This window comes from Dermacentor andersoni, chromosome 7, assembly GCF_023375885.2.
Source record: "Dermacentor andersoni chromosome 7, qqDerAnde1_hic_scaffold, whole genome shotgun sequence".
Taxonomy (NCBI): Eukaryota; Metazoa; Arthropoda; class Arachnida; order Ixodida; family Ixodidae; genus Dermacentor; species Dermacentor andersoni.
Window position 1 is genome coordinate 95,387,322 of NC_092820.1, and position 14,173 is coordinate 95,401,494.

General features: G+C 43.6%; 1 protein-coding gene across 2 annotated transcripts in view; it reads left to right on the forward strand.

The window, feature by feature from the left end:
- The window catches only part of Cmtr1 (Cap methyltransferase 1), a 93,261-nt gene that overhangs the window by 75,581 nt on the left and 3,507 nt on the right, over positions 1-14,173 (forward strand). For both annotated transcript variants that reach the window (XM_050181306.3, XM_050181307.3), the window contains 5 exons: positions 173-322; positions 4,714-4,836; positions 8,076-8,167; positions 11,186-11,302; positions 11,714-11,844. In XM_050181306.3, the coding sequence (XP_050037263.2) occupies positions 173-322; positions 4,714-4,836; positions 8,076-8,167; positions 11,186-11,302; positions 11,714-11,844 (613 nt within the window). The remainder of the gene's footprint in view (positions 1-172; positions 323-4,713; positions 4,837-8,075; positions 8,168-11,185; positions 11,303-11,713; positions 11,845-14,173) is intronic.

The following is a 14,173-nucleotide window of genomic DNA, read 5'->3' on the forward strand; positions in this document are numbered from 1 at the left end:
TATATCCAATTAATGTTCTACTTTGACAGTAGCTAGCATTAATAAATTGTCTTAGAATAGCATAAATTGTCTTAGATAAATTTGTGCTGATTTTGTGGGAATATAGTAGGCCATACACATTGTTTCGTGACATTCTTTCATCGATCTACCTTCTTTGCTTTCTGTGCTTTAGAATGAACTGTCGTACTTTGACAAACGTCCTGACGAGCTCAAACCCAAGTTTCTTGAGGGCATCAAGAGCATCCACGACTACCGGTGTGTCGTATGTGGAGAGTGGAAGCCCAATATTCCAGACAACAAATATTTCTATCTCAGCGCAGGGGTGAGTGAATTTTTCTGTGTTTCCTTCAGTATTTTAGGCTAACATTTTTTTGGCTTTTCCTTTTAGCAGTGAGAACATTTCAAAACAGTTGTTATAAAGGGTGATTGTTAACTGTAGCAATCAACACGGGACAATTTTTTATGGCCTCCACTGAAGCCGTATCCTATAACTATTGGTGTCGTCAATGGCATTGATATTGACAGGCAGTGGCATTGAATAAAGCATGCACAAGGAGGTTCACTGTGGCACCCTCATAGATTGTAGCCAGCAGAATATGCAGCAAATGAGAGTTTTGGTGTTTGGCTGTGCACAAGATGCACTATGCATCTATTTATGTTCCTGCTGTCTGGAACAGCTTAGTTTGGTTCGACTTATCACATACTGCTCGCATAGACCACCGATTTCTTGATCGCCGGCTGAAGTGGTACCATCATTTTTTTTTCATTGCTGTGAGATTGGCTGCTGCATACTTCCTAAGGTTGTTGCCATAGCTTATCGGCAGAATTTGCAGTGTTTGTGTTGGTTGCATATTCAGCACTTCATCTCAGAAAGCACTTGCCTTGTTTCGCTGTTTGTGAGTAGCTCCTGGCAAATGAAAGCTGTGCAGGAGTGTTCTTGAAGCGTGCTTGTAGGCACTAAAGATTACGTCAGTTAAGTTGACCCTGATGGGACCGACTGAATTGGTTGAATTTTTCAATGGATTGTATTAAGCAAGAAGCAGAAAAGATGCCGAAACTCACTGCTGATTCATCAGCAGTATTTTCCCTGTTTCTGAAGCGCCTCTGAATCGAATGCGCACCCACTTATTAAGGGTTCAAAATAGAAAACTAATACAGAAATGACATTAGAGCCCCTAAATGAAATAGAAATCAGAACGCGCACTCTATATTTTAGCAAGAAAAACATACAATGCGTCTGTTTCTGGCAATAAGAAAAATAAATCAATAATTGGACAACATCTTGTCTAATCAGGAAGTAGATGCATATTAGACAGAAAGGAAACAACGAAACCAGTGAGCTTTACCTTCACAGAATGTAAATTTATGTATCTACGTGGTGTTGATCACCAATGCTCTCATACCGCACTTTATCATTGTCAATTAAGAACCACCGCATTTCGTCCTTCGTTCGGTCCATAGCTCACTTTATAATCTGAATTTATGAAGCAACTCTGCCACAATCGCTAACGGGATCATAACCACTTCGCTAGTTCATCCTGCAACGCATACAATTCTCCGGAAAGCCAAGAACACGTGACGCGACTTCTTGCTGCTAGCTTAGCACGTAAAATAGCCGGTCGTTTGAATGTGCGTTTGTAATCAAGCTGAAACTGGTGCGTGACGTCGTCATGCTATGCAAGAAAACTCGTTTTGTCACCTTCCGTGCTCGTCATCTCCTAAGGGAAATGGTGGTGGAGCTGGCTAGGCCGGCTATAACGATTGAACGCCACAAACACTGTTTTGGTTTCAGCTTCGTATCGGGATTGCCCAGGCCAAACAATTCTCGTATGAATTTTCTTGGGAAAAAAGAAGGCACGCTTAGAACAGGGCAAATACCGTGATAATTCACTGTGCGCCGCTGCTTTTGCTTAAAAATATTCCTGGAGCATGCCAAAAAAACGGGTTTTCAACGAAAGATGACATGAGCTCAACGCATTCACTTTACCCTAAACACTACCAAAATGGATGCTGCACCTTTTGGAGTCTGTGGTCACCATTGGAATTGGGTGTGCGCGCAATGACCAGCCAAGTTAGAATTACCCGGTGAAGGCTAGTTTCAGGATCAGAATAACGAAAGTTTGGTCCAGTAGAAATGTATAGGGGCCAGCCAGAAACTTCGAGGATCAAATTGACCTAAAAATCTAATTAATCGAATCAATAACTAAAAATTGAATTAAGTTGAATTAACGAAAGGGTACAAATTAAGGTCGGTCTGTAAATCAAGTCATTCTACATTGGTAGCACACCCTTAAAGGATAAAAGACACACAAAACCCAGAATTATTATTATTTTTTCTTTTGTGACAGATCTGTCATTGGCAAGATGAGTCTCATTTTCTTATCCAGTGCTCGCCTTTCCAAGACAGTTTCTTATGAAACAGTTTGCCAATATGTCTTAACCTTTATATGAGGTCAAGTCTTTTGAAGCCACAATAATGGCTTTTTGATAACATCAGTCAGTGCATGGGGAACTTAAAATATGCACCAATCCAGCTCATTAGCAGTCAACAAAGCCTTGTTGTGCTCAGAGCTAGAATGTTGCTTTCTTCTTTAACTGCACAGAATAACTCATGAAGTGTAGGGGTAAAGAGCATTCTCTTTAAGGCCTTGTCAGAGTCTGTAACCTTCCTCATACTAGTATGTTCACTGTTTACAAGAAAACAAATTTCCCTATATGCTTTTAGAAATTCATGGAAAAATTGCTTAATACAGCTTGCTTGCTACAACTTAACTAGACTGCTCGTGGCATGATAAATTACCTATTTTATGTCAACCTATGTAACTTGCCACACTGATACAGAATGCCTCATACTAGTGGTGAGGTCTGTTGACTTTAAGGAAGGACAAGGCATCATTGCATGACAGAAGCATTCCACTTACTTTTCGCATGTCCTCTCATAGGCTGCACATAGTAGCTTGGCATGACACTATCCGAAAGAGTTGGCACCTCACACACCCTAGCCAACACTTCGCCAACATTTGTCACATTAATTTTTTTTTCGAATTATTGCTAAATTGTTAGCAAAGCTTCAGGGAAAAAATGTGCGGGTATTCCAGTATAATGCAGTTGCACTTGACTTGCCAAAACTGTGTCTGACATTTGTGAGGATATCTCACTTCTGGAAGAGTGTACAGCTCCTGCCTATGCTTTCATATTACCTCCCAACATCTATGATGTTCTTGTACAAGGCACAATTCTCAGATCTTGTTTACAGATCTCGTGGCAGTAGTAATCTTTAATTTGTGTTTAGTTTAACCCTTTGAGGGTCGATATTTTTCGCTATATGCGACCGCCCAGGGTCGACTTTTTTTACTGCAGATGCCAATTCTTCTGAGGGACCTATTTCGAAAAAAACTTACCGTAATTTTTCTAGGGTGACCGTAAAGTGAGAAAAAATCTTTTGTGTTGGTATATATGTACTCTTCATTCATGAATAACAACAATAAAAAAAGGAAATAACCTTATAAGAATTCAAAATTTGATGCATTGTTATACACATAGCTCAAGGCTTTGAACATGCACACACGAGAATATTTCGCAAGTCTCAAATGTTCCTGCTCTTACACTAATATTTACGTCCATAGCGTAATCGAACTGTGTAGGTAATAGCACTCAAGAAAACTGTGTGGTTGTGTGCCCGTCAAAAAAAGCAAAACGTGTGACAAACTTCTGCTAATCTTCATCTTATCGCCAACCAGAGGCAATTAAATATCGCAAGTCTCTCCCCCAAAAAAAAGAAAAGAAAAGGAAGCGCATGTACGACGGCATCCTTCCTGTGCTCACCCCTGTGAGCACTAAATGAGCGAGAAACAGGTGGCCGCCCTTTGAGCGATTGGTAACGAGATAGCCATCAGAGATAGCCATCAATTTTGCGAATGCAAGAAGCCGAAACCGCCCGCAGAACAAAACTCAAACCGCCGCCTGCCCGTGCATGCGGCAGTGTGCGAGCGGTAGTATATAGACGTGTCGGAGCAAACTAGCTCTAAAAAAAGAACCATGCAACGAAAATCGAGAGAGGGAAATGCGAGAAGAAAATTCCATGTATTTCCACATAGTGGCAGCAAATGCCAGGAAAAAGAAAAGGAAATTGGTATGCTTTTTAAACGTACAGATGGCACCTTAAATATACGGCATCGACCATATTGCACTTGTTCGCGACGCCATATACATGTATTTACGTCATTGACCCTGAAAGGGTTAAGGCAGTACTGATTTCACAAGAATATAAATACAGTTGCTTGCCAATTTTTTTTTAATGCGCAACATTTCAGACTCTTATTCGGATCTACCTGCAGCAGTGACAATGACATACAGAACCAATTTGTAACAGGAAACAAAATATCACTTGCTGCAACACAAATATTTGATGAACAAATTTCATGAAATATTTCATTCTTGCTGCAACTATTATATAGAGCTGCCTGTTTATAGCATCCCTGCATTACAGAGTCAGTGAATGTTTAACGACCAACCTAAATGCTGAGTAATCAGACAACTTGTGGTATATTTCATGAAATCTTGGTTGTTACTTTCTCTCTCTCTTTTTTTTTTGCACTTTAACTGTAGTGTTTTTCATGTTCTAAGGTTGACAGGTTGCTGGCACAGGAGGTCTGTTTTTTTTTTTTTTTTTTTGCCTATACTAGTACTATAACTGCTTACATCCACTTGCAGCGGAAGCAGGTCTACCAGTGGACAGGCAACTCCACGGACCAGTGGAAGAAAGTCACCGAAGGCCTGGAACTCCCACCAGACACGCTTTTCTATGGCGAGATGGTGCAGGAGTTTTCAGGAGAGGTCAGTGGCTTGCACATGGCACGCACTACACGTCAGGTTTCCATGACAGCTGGAGGAGAGTCGTGAGAGTTCTGAAAGCGTAACATTACGCTTACTTTGCATAAGTGCTTCACGAACGAGACATATGCAAAGAAACGGGTACGACAAACACACCTTCAAAATCTTTTGCAGTTAGAAATTTTTTAAATAATTGCATCATTATTTGCTGTAAGGGGGCAAGTGCATGCAGGAGATTATAGGGGCAGCGGAAATTTGTTTTGGCAGAGAAGACTGCATCAGCGCTCTGTCTTCGTCCTTATCAAACAAAGAACGCTGGTATCTTACGCACGGGGTTTGATCACATTGACGACAGCATCATCTGCTCTGTCTGCACATTATCTTTTTTCTATTATGTGTTCTGTTGAACTCTATTGAGTTCAACAGAACACATAATAGACCACTTGGAAGTAACGCCATATTTCTTGCACCACTTGCTTTGCCTATGTCTCGTTCGTAAAGCACTCTTTAAAGTTTACTATGACTTACCAACTCGCCCAAGTTCGCAGCCTGTTTATTTGTTTTTGGTGTTTATTTGGCTGGATCATGGAGAACGTCTTATACTGAAGCGCCACTTGCTTCATTTTGTTTTGGGCAGTGGAAGTAAGATTATAGCAAGCACGGTTATAACAACTTAAATCATATAAAATGAATACTTTTATATAGCGAGCACAAGTATACAAACTGTTCGATACAATAAAGTAAATCTTCATGCCATGTTTTATTCACAGAGTATTCTACTGCTAGAATGAAACCAGATGTCCAAGATCCGAGACAATTTTGGTTACAGAGAAGCGAACACCTGTTTGCTCAGCAGCTCAAAGTATGTTCCCTGGTAGAGAGATGTCGAATGCTGATCAGATATGTCTTGGTACAGCACACACTGAACATGCAAGTGAATTTTAGACTAAATTTGGCTGGCCTCCAGCATTCTGACCATTCCTATAATCCCGTGGGATCACGCCAATTACCTGCCTACGTGTGGAGAACAGCGCATAGTTTGCTTACATTTTTAGCATGGCTTGTGTGCCATACATTGAAACGGTGAGCCACTGGTGGGCCATTACAATCAAAAGGAAAGCCATTGCTGACTTGTCAGAGGCATCATTCTTGCATTTTTTCTGCATGGACTTGATCTCAACTTTTTTTCCCACTGATATCAGCATGTATGCTTATACAGCCATTTCAGTGGAACCTCGGTACTATGAATGCCGCATTAACAGACTTTTCAGATCAATGAACATTTTAGAAATCGCCTGCTGACTTATAGTTTCAATGTAAAAATATTTCAGTACTACGAACTTCAGAATACCGAACTTTTCAGAATAACAATCGTTGTTCAGTTACCCTGTGAAGTTAACAATGCCTCAGGAATACGAGCTAATATTCTGAAATCTGGAGATTCTTAGATTTTTTTGTATCCTTTGCGGCAACCGAAACAATAGGCTAGCAGATGACAGGGTGCAGAGAGCGGACATTGTGGCGCGTGGGTTCGGAAAACCCGAGACAATGCCCAAGAAAAAAAGAATGCGGGTGAGCAGAGGCGACAATGCATCGGGTTTTGCCGAGATGCTCCACCCAGTAAAATGCCACCATGCTATGGAGGCGCGCCTCTTGCTTCTTTCACCCTTCTTTCTGTGCATGCCTCTTCTTTTGCGCTTCTTTCTGCAGCCGTACTAGCTACATGTACGGTGAAATGTAACCTCCGTACTCGCGGGGATGCCACGCAGTCGTACTTCGCACGTTCCAGACGGTGTCGTTTAGGCGCCCTTGTGCTTTGACATAGTTCGGGTGTCCTCCTCGAGCGAGACAGTTTAGGTGTGCACGGCAAGAAATGTGGAAAACAAACAAAAAGCAAGAAACATAGCGCTTTGGAGGCAACACGGAGCTACCTTTTTGTCGGTAGTTTTCTCGGCGTCAGCATCTGTATTGCACGCGTCGCTCTTATTATACGGTGCTTCAATGGTGTGTGGCAGCGGAATCTGTGGATAATAGCAACAGCACGTGCTGACAGCTAACAGTGACATTTTCGTGGATAGTTTATATGGTGACAACTTATGAACTGATGGGTTGATGGGCGGAATGGTTAATTTTGAGGCTTTCACCACAGTAAAAGCTCATTAATTAAAATTCTGCGGGGATGCTACGAAAATTCGAATTATACAAAATTCTAAATAATGAAAGCCAGAAAAGAAATCGTTCAGTTAAGGCACGCATATAGTCTGACGTAGTGGGAGCCTGTGCGCGCACATGCTACGTAATGTTGGTGAGAACAACAATGTCTATAGTTTGCAGTGGCTCTGCCAACGTAACCGTACGCGGCCAATGCGGTCCAACTTGCCCGACGTCAAGATGGCTCTTGCTCCATCTGCGCATTTGTTGCGCCGACCCACAATGCATGGCACAGATAAAAGAGTGCCCACGCCACTTCATTGACGGTTGCAGACAGCCGTTCAAAGCGGCGTGCGGGTCGGGGATCGTTCTGCGCATGCTTCGAAGAGAGCAGCGCTCACACATACGGCGCGTGCATCTGGAGGGGACGGCATCTCGGCTGGCACAGCGCAAGTGACGTAGCGGGACTGGCCAAAAGTGACCCACACCGGAAACGTCAGACAATAAACGCGCCTTTGTGCCACCGACGCTCACCACAGAAACAAGAGCTGCGCTCTAAAATGCACTTGCAAAACACACCACAACCTGCTGCAATGTTGGTCTCCGTTGTACTTCCGTACCTGCATCGGCGTGGCGGCCAAACACGTATCAAAATGTTGCTTTCCATTGATTAATGGCCACTAATCTCAAAGGCCATGCTTTTTTGGTACTGCGAATGCCAATAAACGTCACGGCTGCCATTCTTTACACGTTACCTGGTGCCGGTTCTCGGCAGAAAAACCTTGTAGAGAAAGAGCATAGCCTCCAAGATGTAAAATGAAAAAAAAGAAGGAAAAAGAAAAAAACATGCCATGCCGCGCATGCGTTTTTACCTTGAAGGTTGTGAGAGAGGGAGAGAACTGACCTGCAACAAAGGTGTTGGCCACGCCTGGCCTGGTGGAAACGCGTCTCTCTCCAGTGGGGCCTAAACAAAGGGCCGCAGATAGAAAGAGCAAAGCTGCATGGCCCGCGTGGCAGAAGAGATGCTTAGAAAGGTTAAAGCCATCAGCAGCACATTTTGCTTATTTGTCTTTTTTTCTCTTTTTTTTCAGGGCCGACAACAGAAACGCTTCAACACAATCCACATCATCGATGCTCTTGTTTTGGGCAAAGTATCTGTCAGAGATAAGCACTATGAGGAGAGGTGAGTGGCATCTGAAGTTTCTTGTCAAATTTTCTTTGCATTCATCCAGCTCTCAGAGGCAGCCAAACCATTCCATTTCACAGCTTTGATTCCATGTAGTCAGGCCACTAGATGCTTGCCAAAATGTATCCGAGGACACGTAAGCACTTCTCATGAGTTGTGAATGCAAATGCATTAATGTCCTGTTGAACACTGCTGAGTGATCCTTCATGTTATGGACTCCTCGCGGGCAAGCGGTTGAGGCACTTGGTGCATTTTGATTTGGCCTTACCAAGGCGCAGTTAAAATGCAGGCGAGAGCTTGCACACGCAAGGAGCTCACGGATAGCACAAGCCTCCGAGAGAGCAAGGGTGTCGTGACGTAGGGGGGGTGCCCTCTCCCTTCACGCAATATCTGGCGTGCTAACGTGGAAGCAAGTGCACCCTTTCGCCCGCCCTGCCTTGCCAAGGCCCGGGTTAGCACTTGTTGTCTCGGGCCTACTATATTTGTATGTGTCTAATGGTGTCGTGAAAATATGGAACTTTTTACCGCATCTACTCGTATAATGATCACACTTTTCTTGTAAAAAAAATTGCTGCAAATTTAGGGGTGCGATCATTACGCAGGTAAAATTTCCCGCAAAACGGAAAAAAATTTTTTCAGCCTGCATTTGCTGCGGGAAGATAGGTCAACAAATAGCCGGCTGCCACTGTAACAGTGCGGGACACCAAAACAAAAATGGCGGCCGGGGGAGCAAGCCGAACGCGCCGAATTTGATGCAACAGTTTCTTCTGTATTAGTAATGAATAGTATTGTTAATATCGGCAAGTCTGTGGCAATAACCTAGCCATGTCCACTTTGAGAGGACAGAAATAGATGGGCGTGCTTAGCTGCCAGTGACATAGAAACATATGGTGGGTATGCTGCAGAAACTGCGGCGTTTGTCTTCACTACTATTCTAACAAGGCACGTTTCCGCTAAGGGTGGGCAAATATCTTAGCTGTGTTACAAGCGTTTGCGTATGAATAGGGTGCACTTCTAACATATCAGTGTAAACGTGGCTACTATCGTTGCCGCTCGTGATTTGTTGCGTGCCTACGAGTGCAGATGCGAAGAATCGAAAGGCGCCTATTTTGTTGTTGTTGATCACAACCATTATAAAGCCTACAATCAATAAAGCCAGGGCTACTTTGTAGTAGCCTTTTTTTTTTTCATGGAAGTGTGGAAAGTGATGAAAGGAATAAAATGGGGCATCTGCTTAAGAATGTTTGGTGTGTGCAGACCGCTTGGTATGTCTTGAGGAGTTGTTCGCATAGCATTCGACAGCATTCAACAGATGGTAAGCACAATCATCATTAGCTAGACTTGGCACTCGACATATTGCTGCGGCAAGTTCGGGGTGCGATCATTACGTGGGAAAGAAAAAAAATGAATTTTGACGACAAAATTCAGGGGTGCGATCATTATGCAAGTGCGATAATTATGCAGGTAAATACGATAGTCTCCAAATACGATAGTGGCATTGCCAGAAGCCTTTTCAGTTCCAAACGAGAAAAGATCTTACAATCTCGGCTTTGTAGCTCAATGGGACATTTGACGTTTTTGCATTAAAAGAAAAAAGAAAGAGTTGTGGAGAAAAACAATTACAGCTGAAGGTTGTGTCGTAAGTACGTGTAAATGAAAAACATCACTGATTGTAGCATAAATAGAGCTACTAGACTGCCAAGAACACGAAATGACAGACTGCAAGCAGAAATCACCAGTTGGCTTTTGGGCTTCTATCATGAAACCAAGCTTGCATTACCCATATTGTTTTTGCATTTCTTCAAAAACTTTGGTCCTTGTCTCACTTCGAATAATTTTATGATACTTTGTTTAGCAGGTTGCCCTCCTCAGCATTGTGACGATGCAGGACAAGCGAAACCAAAATATTCCCGTGCCTCAACCACCACAGAATCTTAATTAGGCAGACATGACAGGGAGCAAGAACCTGTGAACAAATTTTCTGTGCAGATGGAGTAGTAATAAATGTTGAACTTGCACTTTTGCATGACAATATCTGCGTGGAACGGCACTTTTATAATAAAATGACTTTAGAGATAAAGCCTTTTCCTCGGTGCAAGCAAAGAGCCAACTTTTCCTAGATTTGCCGACGTCTGGCTCTTATGTCAAGGTTTGATGCAAACCCTACGACTATTCAAACCATTCGCTTCTAAATTATTTCACACTAAATACTTTTTGCTTCGACGTTGCTTCGAACCAGAAAATTCGAGCAGTGAGAAACCTTAAAATTGATATTTGCGCAAGCCTACTTAGGAGCATTCCGTTCCGACATGTTCTTGGCTGATGTTGCCAAGCCTATGCCTATTGCTTTTATCTTTGTTCTGCATTAATTATGGGTCGGCAGTGCTGCCCACCTGCTGTGAACTGGTCACTACATGTTGACGCTCCTAATATATTCACCTGCCTGCCTGATTGAGTTGAGATGTGTTTCTCAAGCAGCATCTCACCTGCCTGCCTGATTGAGTTGAGATGTGTTTCTCAAGCAGCATCTCATTGAAGAAGCTGCCAAGCAGTGGTGATGAAATGTAGTACCGACTTTACTTGGGAAGGTGCCACAGTCCAGTTAAACCTTGATATAACCAAGTCTGTAAAATTTGCAATTTGCTTCAATATATTGAAATTTTGTTATAGTATTGAAGTTTGACCTTTCGTGTAAATAAGTTTGGTCGCCAATGCATGTTTTTTTACACGGAAGGGGCCACAAAATTTTCGGAATTATTGGACAGTCGTAAAAGACAAATTTGAATAAGAAAAAAATTAATTTTGTTGAATTTAAGAGTCGGCGACGGAAGGTACTGTTTCATGCCTTGTCAATGATATCTTCATGTCGATGATACAAAGCAAAGCCAGCCATCTTTTCGCGTCTCTTCCACCCATGCTGCCGATGGGGTGGCACAATTAGGTTGGGAAGTTTTCATAAATGTATACAAGCCATTTGCTCTTTCACTGATGATTTTCACTGCTTAACTTTCCCAGGATGAAATGGGTTCAAAAGTTTGCCAAAGCCGTGTCAAAGCCAAGTCGGTCTGACTTGACGCCTCTTCGAGCCAAGGAGGTTTTCAAGCTTCAAGATGTAGAGTCACTCTTTGAACGGTAGTACCATTTTTGTTCCTTACTTTTGTTAAAGGAAGGTTATGTGCCTGTTTGTCATGTAGAATGCTTGCGAATGTGCAAGTAAGTTAGCGTGCGTTAGCTCTGCACACTTGTCTTGTTGACTGATACTGTTTGCTTAGAGAGCAGTTTTCTTGCAAAGTAAGAAAAGGATTTACATGCAAGGTCGTATTGTTCTGGTATTCGCAGGTATCAAGGCCGTCTTCACCACGTGTGAATGCATATTGTAGAGTGGTTTCACATAGCATTTAACTCCACATTTGTTAATAATTAAAGGGATAAGCTCCCTTTTAGGCAGGTGCTGTTGAGTTTACCTGTTGAGCCATGACATTGTTGTTTCTCCGTCTAATCTGCCACCGCCATACTAATACTTTACTCTCATGTTGGCACCAGGATCACCTTGAAGCTGGAGAAAGGTGCTGCCCGAAACATGCGGCTGAGCTGCACGGTGCCCAAGGAAGTGAGGGATCGGGAGGAGAAGCACTTCTCAGCCACGGGCGTCCTCTTCTACCGTACCACCAGGGGTAAGGGAGAGTTGCTTTCACTCTTGTAGCAGCTGTAAGGGTCTATTCCCCACCTGGCTCAGTGGCCATGACCTTTTGGTGCTGAACATGAGGTCATGGGTTGGACTCCCAGCTTGATTCCCTGCTGTACTGGCAGTATTTCGTCAGAGGCAAAATGTAAATTCTAGGGGTGGTTGAATATTCGAAGTTTTGTAGGCTTATGTCTCAGGCACGAAGGAAAGAGACAGCTGATGCGAATCGACGCCGGAATGGAACTGCGAGCTGTGGCTTCGTGTGCCACGACCAGGCGCCGTCTTTTTCTTCTCATGCGGGCACGCGCTATCCGGGTTCCGCCCAGGCCAGGGCGCTACAGTTTCCTATATAAATAGAATGTTACTTACTACAGTAGAAACTCATTTGTACGTTTAAGAAAAAGAAATGTGAGAAAAAACATACTAACCGAGAAAACATACAATCAGAAGTCACTAAAAAATCTACAGGCTCAACTGTTTGACATCTGTGTAATGCAAAGCATTATGCGAATTGCAACACGAGACGAAAACACGAGCTGAGCTGGTGGGTCCTCGAAAGGCCCCGGAACTTGCGTTGTCATTTTTACGGCTTCAGCAGGCTTACATTTGTGCTTCTCAACTTCAGCCTGGGTCAGCAGCTTCTTCGAGCAGGGCATTTTGTTGGGACGTTTGGACGTGCCCACTTAGCGCAAGTCATTCTGGCACAAGATGCGGACACGTGTCGAGCTTGTAGTGCCTGAGCAACCCGAGATGCACATGGTCGTTTTTCTGTTGCACACTGTTTTGAGAGACTGCGATTGGAAATATAAGTGAAATTGAGCTGGTGGGCAACACCGGAATACAATGCCTATGATGCCACCAGAGCGATACATGATGCCCCCTTTACCGTACATGCAGCAGGGAGCGGCAGCGCATTTGGATTATCGCCTATTAAAAGCGTGCAGTACGCTTCCAACGGCAGTACGGCCCACACACTGTTAAACAGATAAGTGAATGTGCTTGTCGCAATAGGATTGGTGGCAATAGCTACGAATTCGATGTGCGACAACCCGGGAGGAGATTTGCTGATACCTCAATAAGAAACTTAGTGCCTAAACTAACGTTGCGATTTGTTACAGTTGCCGTGCGGGCACAGGAAGTGCTCCTATTGGCTGATGCAGACTTAAATCGCCAGCAGATTTTTCATGTGCATTTTGACAGCAGCAAGCTGCAAATTTTTTGTCCCGGTGAAGTTTGGCAGTCTGCCTCTTTCATTTTACTGTGCTGCCCTCTGGCGCATGCCGCTGAAAATGTTTTGGATGGGTCCCGGGGCTTTCGCCGGTTGATTTGTGTACCTGTGCCCACATTGAGTGCACGTTGGTTGCGTGTTTCGTGGATCGCGGATCATTATTAATGGCTTCTTAGGGACAGCATGTCGTTCCTGAAGCCATGTGGCACTCAATGACTACTTGGTGAGCAGGCCTGAGTGCGCTGTTCTGCAAACAGTACGGCCGATAAAGGCGCGCTGAGTTCCGCCTGGCGGCACGGCTGCCTTGGAATTTGTCACTGATTTCTGCACTTGGACATCACTTTTTGTATTCCTTTTACACATTATTTAGACGTTTCGCATATTCAAAAAGTCTTCAAGCGCAGCGTTCTGCGTCAGATTTATTAAAGCGGTGCACTTGTTTACATCGACATCTACAGCCGCAGGTTGTTGTTTCGTCAAATATTGTGGAAAAGGTCCATCGCTGATATGAAATGGTGTCAAAATGTCGCAAAACATGCATATCTGCACATATGTGCCATGTTGTTACACCGTGAGAGGAGTCAATAGGAGCGGCCGAACCACTTAAAAACAGCGGCAACTGTGATGCAGATACAGATATTACGGGCTGTTAACTCATTCTCGCTTTTCTTTAACTCCATACTTACAGTTTCAGCATGCCATAAAGCATTATTAGAGAAAACTGTGCTGGCATAAGTGCTCATTTGTAGGCCATGTTGTTCTCTCGAAAACGCGTGAATGCCATGGCTCACCCGGCGTTGGTATAAATGAGCGAAGCAGTTGTTTATGCTGCAGTATACCGAATACACTGTCTCTTGTTTGCCGCTTGGCGCAGAGGCAAACAGTGCATCTCTGAAATTGAGAAATGTGTCGGCAAAGCAACACGTACAGGCCCATCCATACATGTAGCGAATGCGGCCGACAGCCTACAGGTGCGATGACGTACAGATATTGGCACAGCGCTGTGTCACCGCTTACCGCTTATTGTGTACGCGCCGTGCGAAGTGAAGTGTAGCTGATTTCAAATTGCTAAGGCCAGAATTGAACTATA